Here is a 15,690-nt window from a genome sequence, read left to right on the forward strand (position 1 = left end):
GACCCCCCCAGCAGGGCTGTGGGCAGCCAGAGCGGCTCGGAACCTCCCCTCCCCGTCCCCCTCCACTGCGGCCGAGATTCAGCAAAGCGGCACCTCTGTCTGGCAGAGGCCAGGTGACCAACAGCGATAAGCCACATTCCAGCTGCAAGGCCGAGGTGAGATTAACCCTTTTATTGCTGTGAAGAGCTGAAAACCTGAGGGGAGAGAGGGAGGAGATGCTTAAAGCTGAAATTCTGTTGTGAAGCTATGATATATCAGAGTACCCGTTGTAACTTCATGAAGATATGGGGGGTGGAGTGTTCAGCTCGTAAGCAAAAGCACCTGCGCTGAGATAGGCAGATGCTGCCGCAGCTGTAATTTAATGAGAAGTTTGAACACGGAGAGATGGACCAGATGAGGACTTTTGCTCCAAATGGGAAAGGAGAAAACCTCAGTTCCTAGAGATGCTCCCAGAGATAGTCCTAAAGATGAAGATGAGGAAGCCCCTTTGCTCCCAGGGAATGAGAAGGCCTCTGTGTTTTGTTTCTGAACGGCTCAACCTTAAAATTGTACCCCAAAAAACTTCAAGAGTGGACCCTTGAAAGCAGTTGTGGGAAAAGCTGCAAGTCGAGGGAAGGGACTCGCATGCGAGCAGGGAACTAACCCAGGCAGCTGTCTCGTTGTGATAATGTTTTCATAGCACGAGCAAGAAGAGACTTCTCTTTCTAAATGGACTGAACAAGGTTATTATGGAAGTGGTAAACAGACTGAACATCTTAAGGGTTGTCTTTTTACATTGTCAGTGGGAGAAGGGAGGAAGGTGGGGGGAGGAGGAGAGTTCTGAAGGTGGTATAATTTTTTTTTCCTTCTTTTAGGTCTGTTAATAAACTTCTTTATATTCTTTCAAGTTTGGTGCCTGCTTTGCATTTCTCCTAATTCTTATCTCACAGAAGATAAACAGTAATGAGTATTTTGGACCAAACCACTACACTAAATTGGTGTTTCCGCCCGGTTATGAACCCTATTCTCTACAGCGTCACATGTTATTTCAACATGCCTTTTTTCTACTGCTACAAACTTTTTGATACATATTTCTGTTTCTTTGATCCTAAGTAAGAGACCATGAACATCAGGATCAATCCTGAAACCTCTCCCAGGCCTTCAGCATTTCCCACAAGAACTCAACAAATTTGTAAAACAGTTTTTGGGAATATTGCAAAACAAATATATACAGAAAAAATAATTTTGCATGCAAAGTTGGGACCCCAACACTATAAACTCTACCAGTCTATTTCAACCTGCATGGTTGTGAGCAAAGCAGTACAGATTTGGGGACTTTTTCTGGAGTGCCAATGAACACAAATCTCTGCTTACCAAGTCTGATGTTGAGAGAAAGAACACACACACACACACAAAAAATAATCCTTCACAGAAACCCCTACCCTACTCTGTTCCCAGTCTCTATTTTCCTTCCTTCTGCTCTGGATTATATTAAATCCATCAAGATCCATCCAGTGAGATGATGAGCCACAGTCCCTCAGGCATGTCCCTGTCTCTGCATCAGCTGCCCACAGCTATTGTCCGTCACAGGTATCTGCACCAGTCTGAGCTGCTCACAGGATCGACAGTGTCCATGCTCCCTTCAGCATGGAACTTCTCCTGCTCTAAGAGTGCATGTCTCATCCCCAGGAGTTGCAGATGTCCTTCTAAAATATTCTTGAATGGCAACAACTGAGTTTTGATCAGGGATGAGTTTTACCACTGTTAACACTTCTTGCAGACTCAGCTGGAAGAAGCTGTGAACATCACAGTGTAGCTCATGGCCTTCTCACACAGGTCACTAAATCCCTCTGAGACCTAAAACCTGCAACTTATGCCCACTAACATGTCAACAACAAATTCAGATTAAATTAGTATGTGCTGAAAAATAAAACGGTAACTTTTGACAAGATTTGTGAAAACAGCACTGATATTTATGTCATACTCTTATGCTTCACACTGCCAAATATTTCTCATTAAAAGAATCCTTTTAACTTGTTATTTATATCAACTAGACATTTAAGTTTGGGGAGTTTATTTAAAAAGTACTTTTGCCAATTAACAGATTTCAATCTTACTTCAATTCTGGTTAGCAATTTGCAATCATGTATCTTTGAAGCATTAACTGAAATAAAGAACTCAGGGTAGAAACAGTTATTTCTTCCTTTTTTTTTTTTTTTTCAAACAAAAACAGCACAAAAATGAAAAACCTGTCATTTTCTTTAAAAAGCTAAGTAACAATTATGAAGCTCTCAGCCTCCTAAGCAGCAATTTGCGTAATTGGCATTGAAATTACTTTGAATATGTAAGGCATTGAGTCCAAGCCAATGGCTTCCAATGCTGTTAAGACGTTCATGTTTGCACACATGCTTTCCATCTCACCCCTGATCCTGAGATCCAGGATTGGTTAAAATGTGGAAAAAATGTGGGGATTTTCAGAAAGTCAAGGGCATATTAAGCTTATGCTAGTTTTTTGAGTTGTTGTTGTCACCCGCAAATGAAAAACTGCCCTCACAATTATTCTTTTTCATGAAGTCAAGAAAAAGGACTTATTCCCCAAGAAGGCAGCCAGTTTATCTACACATACCCAACGGGAAGAAGTAAAGGAGAGCTCATCTACAAGGCCAGCTTTTAAAAATAAAATGGTATCTTTCCGTTCCTATTTACAAAGAAAATACTGCCCAGATTCATCCAAGTGTCTAACCTTCAACTAGTTATCTAAATGTGTCATGTGATTCCCTGTATGGCACATAACTTCAAACAACTCTATAGATACAGCTGGGCATAGCATGTGAGATCTCCTCCTTTCCTCTTAAGATCTGTGTCCTGTGCAACAGACATTTTTTAGTTCAGCATACACCGTATCATCTCTTACTGCTGCTTTAAACAGTTGTCAAAGATGTAAGTAAAAAACACATTTTGGATGTGCTTTGCTCTGAGGGTCTAAAGTTAAGTGGTGTCTACCCATGGAGAGACTTTGACAGTGCTTGTGAGCCTGTGCTTCTGATTACATCTGATAACTTCCAAGATGTTTAAGGGTAGGATTCCCACTACCTTAAGATCATACTGTTCTTCAGCTTGGGATGAAAATTTTGGAATGTGTCTGATTTTGTATTTATCTGAATCTGAGTACCAGTATGAATTTTCTCCAAAAAATGGGATACAGCCGAGTCTGTATTTTTACACATTTGTGTCTACTCAAACTCATGGTGACTCACTGAAGCCTCTATGTGCCTTCTGGGAGCTCACCAACAAGACGAACACAGTGGTGACTGATAGCTTCACCCCAGCAAGATCTACCAAGTCAGATGCAAGATCTAATAAAGCACCTGCACTTAGATGTCAGTCTCAGCTCCACTCTGAAGATTAATGCAACATAGCAGCCCATTACAAGGTATGCATTTGTTTCTCAGATGCTGTCATTTATAAACTGCTGAACACAGATGCATTTCTGTCCATTTCAATTTCAATGAACACGCATGGATCTAAACGAGCATAGCTGAGGACAAAGGCTGGTGACAACTGCTGAGGAGCATGCTCTGTGCCCATAGCTCGGTGTGCAGCCAGTGCCAGCTGCAGGCTGAGCTCTGTGTGGCGACAGTCCCAGGAAAGAGGCCATGAACTACTGACCCTTTCCGCAACAAATGTCATGAGGACTGGGACCTGGCCAGGGGACCGGACACTCAGTGACTCAATAGGAGCCAATGACCCCCAGACTTTTGTGGACTTGGACTGAGAGGGTAAAAAAGCCCAGGGTTTTCTTCAAGGTCCCTTTGTGGAGGCACCAGCTCAAGTTGTTATTTTGTTATTTAATTGTTGCACCACAATTAAATTATTTGAAGGACCTCGACGCCTGAGGCTCTGCTCTGGGAAACTCAGGGTCCAACCGGTGAGGAAACCTGTTCTGACTGCGTGAATGTGGGGTGTGTAGCCATGAAGGGGCCTTGGTCCCACCTCAGGTGGTGTGCCAGTGACTGCCATAGTGGGTCCTGAATGGTTGGACAGGGGCATTTCCTTAGTAGTGATGATCCCTGGAATCTGTGGAGTAGATGGGTGGGAGCTCCAACGTGTCTGGCTACCACAGAAAAGTTAAAGAAGGTTTGTGACTTGGCCCTCAGCCATACTGTATCAACTGTAAAGACACATTTATACAAGAATTAAAAATTACTGCCCTTCTTTCTGGCCATATGCATATCTAGTCCTTCAGGATGTTACCAAACAAGTCGTATTTCTTCAAAAAGGAATCTATGCAGCAGTGGGGGAAGACATTGGAAAATTCTTTTAACCTTAACACAATAGTGTTTGATCCCTAGCCATGATTAATGTTTAGCTTTGTACCATATAGTGCACAGTAAATTATATAACTTTCCTAATAATTTCCTATAATTTTCTAATATAATTGTATTGATGAATTTTCTAATTAATTGCTTTAAATAATTATAAGCAGTGCAATTAGCCACTCTGTCACATGCCACTGTAGCCAGCATTTAGCAAGGTTTGTGATAAGCTGCTATTGTGGGAACAGAGTTTGGGAAAATTAATGGAACTCTAAGTTGTACTAAAGCAGTTGTAATCAACCTTGATATGATTCAATGATCTCAGACCTAGAAGGGGGTTAACAAAGCCTGGGAGAGAGATATATTGCTGAAACTGGGCACAAGAAATGCGGAATTTATGGACCACAAAGACATTTTTTAGAACCCCAAGACAGAGAAACTAACTAGGACAATTTGGCAATTGTACTGAAACCCTATCTGGGTGGACTAATTAGCACAAGAAGTGAGAAATCAATAACCAATAGAAGACAGAATACTCATTAATGATACAAATTATGTAATGTATAGCCAATGAACATTACTTTCTTTGTTTACTAAGATTAATAGTGAAAAGTTTTGAAAGTATGTGTATATGTTAAGTGGAGCTATCCCTATGCACCCAGTGTGCTGAATAAATCAATGTTGACTGTCTGACCTATCAAACTGGTTGCAGAGTTTATTTCTGAAGGTCTAGATGATCTTTAAGGTTTCTTCCAACCTCAACCATTTTACGATTCCATGATATTGCACTGAAGAAATCAAAATTGGCCTGCTCTATGTTTCAAATCCTATTCCAGATCTTAAGAAATTTATCCTAGGTTTCAAGACTGGTCTTGAATAATGCTTTGGTGGTACAGTAGTCCAGGCTGAAATGCACACATTTTCTTCATTGTTAGCAAGGAGTCCATGAGCCTTAAATGATCTTTATTTGCTCAAGAAGCCTTCATCTATATTCTTATCTGTTACTTGCCATTTTAATAAGGCAAAGGTAATTTTATGATAAGGTTAATTGTGGCACAAAGTTCTGTTGCAGAGCTGAGTTCTCCATCTCCTCTCTCCATTCAGCACAATAGCAGCAGCATTCTGCTTAAAAACACACCAATATTGTTCAATTCCAGTATAGTCAAAAATCTCTACTTTTCTAAGAAGAGGATTTGGAGGCTTCCCAGAAAATACATCTGTTTTTTCTTCTTGCATCACACCTCACAGAATGAAGCTGACCAGGGAAACAGTAAGAATTAATATACTTATCTAGAATGCATGTGCTACCTAATTTCTCTCTCAGAATAACATCTGGATTTTCTTCAGAGTGCCTGGCTGTGTAACTTGGAAATACATGCCAAAACATCTGCAAGTCAGCTGCATATTGCAAAGCATCTGCATCTTAGGGCTTGTGGGAATCCCTTGAATTATGGCAGACGGAGCACCAGGGAGCAGAAGGGGAGGGGAAGAAAGAGCAGGCAAAACCCCCAAATCCTTGTGCTGCACTGTTAGCATGAAAGAAAAATAAAACCAAAACGAGAGTAAAAATGAAGAAATATTGCCTCATTCAATTTATCAGCATTGCAGAACTCCAGTCACTTACATACAGAAGAAACACAATTTTGTTCATCTCTACGGATCTTTAAAATGCTATCATTCAGCATTCATACATATTTATCATAACTGCATACTAAATTACTAATGAAAAATATTTCTTCCACATCTTTCTTACTGTTGCCAGGTTTCTACAAGCTATCACCTTGTCATAAACTGTCATGGTTTTAGTTCAAAGTCAAATATAATTTTAGGTGATAAAGACCTTTTATCTTCCCTGCTAAAATCAGTGACTGGCTTTATCAACTGTCCCAAGAGAACTGATTGAAGACTTTGATTTTAAACAATCCCATTGAACTGGGATTGAACCGATTTGAATTTGTAAATTCATTATGAATCCAAAAAAAAAAGGGCAGAAAACCTGTTATCTAAACTATCTTAGTAGAGCAAGAAACACTACATACTTCTCCATAAAAGCCTAAAAGACAAGCTCTTAACAAGTCAAACCAATAGTTTAATATTCTGTCTCCAACAGTGGCCAATGGGCAATATTGTGAAATAACTGAGACATTATCTGCTGTCCATTCATCATACTCTCTCAGCATCTGCAATCACTGGATCAGGGGTGGTCATTGTATTTACCTATATGCTTACCTATTCCTGTATTAGATCATGGCTGTGAGAGGATACATACTTGCCTAGTCCTCTGACGATCTGTTTATAGATCTTTAGTCCTTGAATTTCTCTTTAATTCTCTTTAGAGAGAAAATATTTGACCACAAAATAAATTACTAGGATCAACCATAGAGTTAGAAATCACATGCCCTAGCCAAGAGAATATGCAGACTGGAAGACATTTATGGTAGAAAAGTTGTTCACTGCTCCTGCTGAAGCCAGGCTACAGCACAACAAGAACAAGAGGCCAAAAGGAGAGCACCAAACCATGACAGAGAAATCCTGTGGCTGCACTCCATGTCCCTGAGACTTTTCATGTACCTACCACCAGACAATTAAATAAAAGACTGAAGCAATCCTGGAGCAAAATATCAGGAGCCCCCTTGCAGTTGTGGCCCTTAGCTTCTGTAGATGGCAAACGAGTCCACTCAGAAAGCAGACATAAAGTCTCACTGCAGTTTCTGATTTAAAAAAGAGGACTTCAGGGGGAAAAAAAAATCATACAGTCCCAACTAAACCCCCAAAACTCTTATTTTTCTCATAAAGCCCCCTTAAAGACTTAAGGGAAGCTAAGAAATAGTTGCAAGCCAAGACGTATCTTCTAACTGCTACTGCTTACTTTCTTGAGCTGAATTTCTATTTTGAAAAGTGACAGGGGTAGAACAAACCAGGCTCATTTTCAGTGTTTATTCATTTGTGGTCTATGAACTGTTAGTTAGCTTCATCAGTATTGCCCAGTTAAAATCAACTGTTACATGAATGTCACTGAAGACACAATTTGAAAACAAGGAGGCTGGGAAGTGTTTTTGCAGCTGGCACAACCATATATATATTACTGGCCCTTTAAGTAAACATACAGCTCAACTGAGGTTGAAGATGTATCTTCATTATTCACAAACAGAAGTTCTTTGCGTTTAAAAAATCAGCTGAAGTTTGTAAGAGTTTGGCAATGGGCTAAAGGCTGGGCTCACTTCGGATGCTCTCTCTGCTCAGACTTTTCTTACAGCTTTTCACTTCTGAGAGGAATTGCACTTCAAATACTGGGCTGCTCTTCTCCCAGATGTCCTGCAGATCAGCCTAAGTTAATGTCCTTTCCTCATTCCTGGATAGAGGCTTCTTTGTTGCAGAGCTAGGTTTGGTTTAGCAAGCTGCAGCTTTCCCCGAGTGCTTAGCAGGGCTGCTTAGGGCAGTGCGACCATTTCACCATCCCGTAGTCCATTTCAGACGGCTCCACACTCTTGCTCCAGTAGCTATCAGCTCTGCAACACAGCAATGGCAAAGGAGGCGAGAAGGGTCCCTCCATGAGGGTTTCAGAGGACCTTTAATGGTTACATCTTGTCCCAGCCATCCCCAGAGGCAGAGAGACCGTGTGGTCCGGGTGCAAGGGGGTTTTGTCAGGGGCTCAGGGGCGGTACATGGGTGGAGTTGGGGTACAGGAACCAATAGGGAGAGCCTGAGGGACTGGCCAGGGCTAAGGGCAAGGGAAAGTGGGGAGGAGCAATATGGGGTCAGAAAAGCAGTGGGTAAACAGATCGCCACAGCTTCTCATGAAAGAAACAATGCCAGGTTCAGCACAGAGCTTTCGGTAAAGAACTAAACAAAAAGCCAACAGTGGTTTCTGGGTTACTCTTTGAGAAGGGTACATTTTGTTCTTCTTGGTGTCAGTCCAAAATAACTTCAGTCTAGAGCTTACTGGAATTCATGCTGGCTTACACCATTGGACATGAAAGTGAACTGGTGTCAAAAGGCAAATACATTTTGTTGGTGAAGAGAGAGAGTTTGAATTCAAAAAACTCTCATACCCTCTGGTAAGTGGTAGCATCAGCCTCCAGTAACATCACCCACTGAAAAAAGCATGGCACTTAAAAATACCCGGTTATTTTTATTCTATATTCTATTTCATCAGCATAACAAAGTTGAAGCACTAAATTTGATCTTAATCTGTCTGGAAAAAATCTGTCTTCTCCTTTTATAAGGTTTTAATCAGGATTTTAGCCATATTTTTGTTTTCATTAAAATAAGTTAACATGGCATTTAATTGATTTTTAATTTCTTTTTAGCTAGCTCACATGAAAATATACCTTATTTTTTCTGGTCTGCAGTTTTCTGTAACTCATACTGATAAATGGAGACACATCATGTAAGCTCTGTAAGTATTCACTGTTCTCTTGCAGACATCATTATATGAAGCATAGAGGTGTAAGAGAACAATGTCCTTAAAATGACATTTGTAATATGGAAGGTTTGCATTACCATGATGTGGAATGCAACATTGTGTTTTTCCACCAGGAATAAACAAAGAGACAAATAACAATAATTTCTCACTAGCAAGAGCAGCTGAGATGTGTGGGGTGCAATAAAGACCAGTCAGCCACAAAATAATTGCTTTAAAGATGCACTTGGGGTTGTTTTTCTTTTTTCTTCTTTTTTTGTTTTGTTTTTTTTTTTGATTAGAGGCAGATATTAGGAGGCCAGGATAAGAGAAGGCAAACTAAGAATAGAGAGATCCTAAATACACAGTGCAGTGTGCAATTGCCTCTTCTGGGACATGTGAATAAGGTATAAAATAGTGTATGCTTTTGAAAAAGCACTGTCTACTCATCATAGCAACGTAACAGCTTATTAAAACCAATGACTACAGCATATAAAGTTCTTTATCCTCCTAATTTGAATCTTTTGTAGTTTAAAATAAATTTCCAATAAAGAATGGAAAGATGGAAAAGACCCATAAGGATCACTGAGTCCAATCCCTGCTCCTCACAGGAGTACCTAAAACTAAACCGTATTACTAAGAGCATTGTCCAGACACTCCTTGAACCCTGACAGGCTTGGTGCCATGACCACTCCCCCTGAGGAACCTGTGACCAAATGCCCTCTCAGTGCAAAGCCTTTTCCTAGTGTCCAAGGAACCGTCCTTTCCAACCTCCAAAGTATGATCCTACAAAAGCCCCAGTGCTATGAACACATTGGCAGGGTCCACCATGCAAAGGCAGGATGTCTAGGACAAAGAAGGAACTACACAGGGCATCTGCTACTTAGGGATGAATTTTTTTCATTCTACACTCCCAAGAAAACTCTAAATGCGAAGGTGACTGGGACAGGAGAAATCAATGTACATCTAACGCTCAGGGTCTTTTCAAACAAAACAGCTGTATGGAAAATCCTCACATTTTTTACTCCAGTGGAAGAAAATCTGCATCTCCCCACCTTTTCCAGTTCTTCTATATGCATGCAATTCCAAAGGAATATGCTACTTGAATTAAAAAGGACCAAAAATATTTTACTCAGAGGCTTGTGACACCATTTTATTGTATTTTGTAGCATTCTTTCCATGGCATGCCTAATACAATATTTGTAACCACTACTGAAAGGTTTGTATGAGGGCATTAACTGCACTTACAGCCAAATTTGATAACCGATAAGCAAACAGACAGCTACAGTTTTTTGGTTTTTTCGTTTTTGAAGTGAGCATTTTATGTCCAAAATAGCATCCCAGGATCAGAACAATCTTACTGTCTGTAACATTATTATGTTCTAGGTAAATATGAAGATACAGTGAAAACCTTACGGTTGAGTGGAAGTCCACAAGCAGTTTGATGGAACATTCATATGTGTCTAACTACTCACATTTTGGTAGTAACACTTGTCATAGCTAAATACAGATATGTTTGTGCTTACAGATGCTTTATTTCCCTAGTTTATTTGAAAAGCATATAACCCATAAAACTAAAACTGGTATTTGTGGGATTTTTCTAAAGTATATGTCAAAAAAAGGTTTGTGGAAGTCTGGGGTCTGTTTTGCTGTTTCATTTTTGTGTAGGTAGTATGCAAGTTTTAGTCCTAAAACTGAAATAATTTCTCTTAAGTGACAGCTTTAAACAACAGGCATAGTGTAGGCTTTTCCTGTCAGGAATTCAAAAATCACCTTGAATGCTAGCCTAATAATGCTAGATTACCAAATTACACATCCTGAGCCACCTTAAGGTCCTACATAGAAAATTGTCTTGACCTTTGTATCCTAAAGCAAACAATAACTGCAGAATAAACTTGTTAAGCCTCTAGAAGTAATTGGCAATACTGCGACATTGATGTTTTCTATACTTTTGAATGGCTGACTTCATGTGACTTTTATTTTGTTTCTCCCTTATTCAGTTATTTGTTTTCTTATCTGACTGCATCAGGACTAACTGAAATAAAACACTGTGCATTACATTGGAAAAAAAAACCCCAACAAACTACACATACAGTCTTAGATACCAAGAACTTTACAAATAATTTCTCTCCTGACACTCAAAACATCTATCATCGTCGTGTCTCGTCTTAAAAAACATTAAACTTCTTTTTCTGAGATAAAATATAGGGGGCTGAGACAGAAGTACAGAATAGCAGAAAGAATTTGTGGATTACTAGTCTGGCAAGTATACTTCAGAGCTGACACTCCATTGTGAGCGTCAGTGCCAGGTAGCTCTGCAAATGAGTGTGCTTTGCAAATGAGAAAAAAAAATCCAGTTTGTAGCTATTGAGGAACATGAGAAGATACTTATAACATAGCAAAAAGTAAACATTTACTGGATTATTTAAAAGTATATTACTAGAACCAACAGGACATACCTTTAAACATGTATAAAGTATTATACATAAAAATGCATAGATGTACAGTAAATATGTTCATTTATATGTAGATGGAGTAATATGTACACACAGTCTGTTGTGCTTTGGTGAGTGTAAGAAGTGAATCCTGCGTTGTCTTAAAGCAGTTTTATCACACGTAGCAGGTGTGAGAACAATGTACATTAACACTAAGTAGGTAACTCATATCCATTTACTCTTGAAATGTACAAATACAGGAAACAAAGGCCATAAATGCAATAGTACCTACACCTCCAAGACTTCCTTTTTTTCTTATTTATTTAAATATGCACAAGTCCACCTACTGGTGCTCCGTAGGTTTCTTTCCTTGTCAACACGTTGACCAGGCACTCAGAACAGTATCTCTGATGCACTTCAGGACCACTTCCACTGATCCAACTCAGTGCACTCCTGACCTTGAAGTCTTCAGGTCAAAAATCAGGAAAAAATAAAATAAAAAATATATAAATAAAACAAACAAGCTTGTGGGCTTTATTTTCACAAGTTATTTGCCACCAATACTGTCAAAGCAGCTGAATTGTAGTGCATCCATGTGCAGGAGCATATAGCAGCTTTTGTGCACTTTGCAAAAAAATACATTAAGGAAAATCAAGTCTCTACTGGCTTGTTTTATCTGTTGCTAAAAAGATGCTGTGCTGCTTCTGAGCCCTTTCCATCAAATTCTTTTTCTTCTTTTTTTTGTCCTTCGTTTTTGCTGGCCTTCTCCCTGAAAAAAAACAAAAAGGAAAAACAAATAATAGCAATGAGTCAAGTAAAGAATCCAGAAGTGATAAAAAAACCCAACAAAAGCAACTCAGTGATATAGAAATTTTGAATAGGTACTGCAACAGTAATGCTGGCTAAAGAGCTTCAATCATCAGTGAAAACAGAGGTTTTCAGTGTGATACAAAAGGAAGCAGGATCCCCGACTATCATCACTTGTCCACAGGCACAATTTTTCTGGTATGAGTAACCATGTTGATGCAGGTTTCATTTTTGGCAGGGTAAGCTACACAAGCAACGTTATGCAAGTACCCAAGGCCCAGAGCCAAATGAGTATGCAGACTCCTAACTCAGTCGAAGCTGGATATACGCCTTAGACCCCTGAGTAAATTTGCTTGAGTGAGTAATCCTATTTAAGTCACGTCCAATGTATCTGTGATTTCAATGAGAAATTAGGCATTACAGCCCAAGTACTTGGTTGGATGCCATCCTACACACTTTGGCAGAGAGAGTACCACCTCTCTGAAGAACTGTTGTTACTAATTATTAGCACATTGTGCCTAATTCTCACAGTATATAACTGTGCAGAAACAAACATTTCATTACATGCTTCTACTATTGGAATTTCACTGAAAAATAAACAAAATTAGGAAATCAGGATCAATTCAGAAAAAAGTTCACAAGGTTTTTGAATGAAAAGGTTTTTTCCTGTTTAGCTCTAATAATAAATCAGTGCCCTTTGGTTATCTCAGCAAAGATAGTATGGACAGAAAAAATGTCAGATACAAAGGCCCTCGTTGAGCAATGCATTACCTTTTAAGTATAGGCTTAAATCCTATCAAGTCTAGTAGGATTTAAGGAGACGACCAAATGTTGTCAGATGTGAGAATGGTCTGGATTTTCTTGGCAGTATCATATACTAAAATATGTGATCAATGGTAAAAAAATAAGGTTATTAAATTCAGAAGCACCAACTTTGTAAACTTTCAGGAGCACTAAATGAACTTAAGAAGACAGTAAAAAGAAATTAAATTAGCAGATTACATAAAAATGTGAAAATGAATTTTTCATCTACATTGTCAGTACATTATTAATTGGGAAAAATGTTTGCCAGCCTGTTTTTGTCTTACTCCTGTATTGTTTCTTAGTTAAAAAGGCCCAAACCAGTGCAAAGAGTTTTTCTCTATTTGATAATAATACTGAATAAATCTGATTATAAAATTATCAAAATTTATGATTCATTAAAAATATAGGGTTATATACTTCAGGTTACACATTTGTAATACACTTTCTAGGCTACTATTCTCTAGGAATTATTGGAGTACTTGTATATAAAATAGGACAGGACATTAAGGTAATGAGCACATGAGTTTAGCCCATATTAAAAATCATAAGGGTCCTTGGAGTTTACTTCTGCTTCTCATTAAAGTCTGGCATTAAAGTTACTATGGCATTTTGCCATTTTTAAATCTAGTTAATCCTACACAATAAATCCTCAGTCCAACCAAGCATTAATCAAAGCAGCTTTTAAGTTAAAACTCTTTAGTAACAGTGTATCTAATGACAAGGCATGCCTAATGAGGTCAGAGGGAAGGAACACTTGACACAAAGTGGTATTACAGTAAAGTGGTTTGAATTATAGAAATTTCCATATAAATTTTTTTTATGGATTTCTACTAGTTGATATATTGCAAGGCATCAGAACTTGCATGGATGTATTGTTCAACACTGTATTCTAACTTGCACTTTCAATATTCTTAACTTTTTGACCCAAATCTTTGAAATGCTTATTAAGGAGGAGTAGATGAGGGGAAATAATATGAGAAGAGTGACCAATTCTGCTGGTTAATTGATTCTCACTAGACCAGCAGACTCAATAGGAGCTTTACTGGAAATCTGCTACCCAGTCTGCTCAGTGATCTTACCTGCTGAGGTTTTTCACTAAATAGACCAACCAGTAAAAGAAATATAAACTTCAGTCAGTGTCTCATCTAGTTTCTCTATGACCTCCTCAAGAGAACTACATTAATTGCTTACTATAAGTTTAAGGTAGTGAAAGATCCTATTACTTTTCCTCTAAAAACTTTGAGTTGCACTGATAAAACAACACACAACACAGCTGGTATCTCTATCTAAGCCTTAGAAAGTAGCTCCTGCAACACAAACATCAAATCAAATTGCCAGCACACTCCCCATATTATATCATTAAAATAGAAAAGAACTGGACTAGAGTTCAATGATTTTACATGTCAGTGTGCAGTGAGCACATTACAATGCTTCTGCTGCTCTGCAGCAATTGTCTCTGTGCCTGCTTTTTTATTCCAAGGGAAACCAAAGGCAAATTCCTTCTTTTAAATGTGCTGTGGGACTAGCAAACCATGCAGTGGCAGCATCCCTGAGCCACTGAGAACTGATAGTTTGTTCTTCTGTTAGGAGCTCTTTGGCTGCTCCCTATATCTCAAATTACCCTGTTGTATACAGATTAAGTTTCATTATTTTCAGGACCATATTAAACTACACAGAGAAAATCCAGATGATTTGGTGATGCTAAGAATCCCAAACTCCAAATGTCATTTTAACCAGAAAACTGAATATAAAAGGTATTTCTTGGCTAACCATCAGTTCCCATATTGTTAGCAGAATACAACAGAGACTAGACATTAGCAAGAAAAAACTGATTATAAAGACTAGAGTTCAAAAAAGTATGCTGCTGAAGCCTCCATGCATGATAACTTTTATTAAATGCAGATTTCAATCACAGTGCTTATTTTATCAGGAGAAGCACACAGAAGTATCTACTCAATATCTTGCTAGATGTCTTTTGAAGAACATGGTGTTTATGATATGCAAATCCTCTGAAAGGATCTGTGAGCCAGGCTATCCCAGTTCCCCAACTGGAGGACAAACTTGACAAGGACAGCCAGTGGGGGAGTCCCCTGGAGCCAGGATGGCAGCAACCACCTCTGCTCTGTGCCACAGGTCAGGTGTGGAAACCTCATGTGCAGGTTGTGTGCACAACCTTCCCCACACTTTGCCACGCTTACTTCTTGCTCCTTTGAGCAAAAGCCCTGATCCCAAGTTCATCTCTCCATAGGAAGCAGCAGGGCTCTGCCATGCTTGGCTCTGTTGTGCAGTTGAAAAGGAATGGATTTTTTAGCATCACTGTATTACAGTCCAGAACCTGCTGTGGCATGTAGAAGGTAATTCCTCACTGAAGCAAATGAGGAGGGTGAGCAAAAGGACTCTGTCTCTTTAGAGGGATTTTATCACTATCAAAAACAGGTTATAATATTGTTGTACAGAACAGAAAGTGACAATACAAGAGAAATGGAGAGGGATTTCTTACAAGGAAGGGCATGTAGTGATAGGGCAGGAAGAAATAGTTTTAAACTGGAAGAGGTTTAGATTAGATAACAGGAAGAAATTCTTTATTGTGAGGGTGGTGAAGCACTGGAACAGATTGCCCAGAGAAGATGTGGATGCCCCGTCCCTGGAAGTGTTCAAGGCCAGGCTGGATGAGGCTTTGAGCAACCTGGTCTAGTGGAACATGTTCCTGCCCAAAGCAGGGGGTTTCAAAGTAGAGGATCTTTAAGGTCCCTTTCAACCCAAACCATTCTGTCTTTATATGAATATCTGAGATATTAAGTCTGATCCATCTACCTTATAAACTCCTCCTGATCAGAAGCAGTATTCAAGAAAGCAAACAATCCATTGCAACTACCTAGGATCCACAGTCAGCCCTAATCTTTTAAGTGACATTACATCCTTCCTAGTGGATGTCATTTGGCAGATA

General features: G+C 39.2%; 1 protein-coding gene across 1 annotated transcript in view; it reads right to left on the bottom strand.

Annotated features, from left to right (window-relative positions):
- Window positions 1–11,791: 11,791 nt before the first annotated feature.
- RSPO2 (R-spondin 2) overlaps window positions 11,792–15,690 on the bottom strand; it is a 112,871-nt gene continuing 108,972 nt past the window's right edge. Inside the window, exon 6 of the mRNA XM_069006031.1 lies at window positions 11,792–11,901. Coding sequence (XP_068862132.1) covers window positions 11,792–11,901 — 110 coding nt within the window. The remainder of the gene's footprint in view (window positions 11,902–15,690) is intronic.

The sequence above is a fragment of the Aphelocoma coerulescens genome, chromosome 2, assembly GCF_041296385.1.
Source record: "Aphelocoma coerulescens isolate FSJ_1873_10779 chromosome 2, UR_Acoe_1.0, whole genome shotgun sequence".
NCBI classification, from domain to species: Eukaryota; Metazoa; Chordata; class Aves; order Passeriformes; family Corvidae; genus Aphelocoma; species Aphelocoma coerulescens.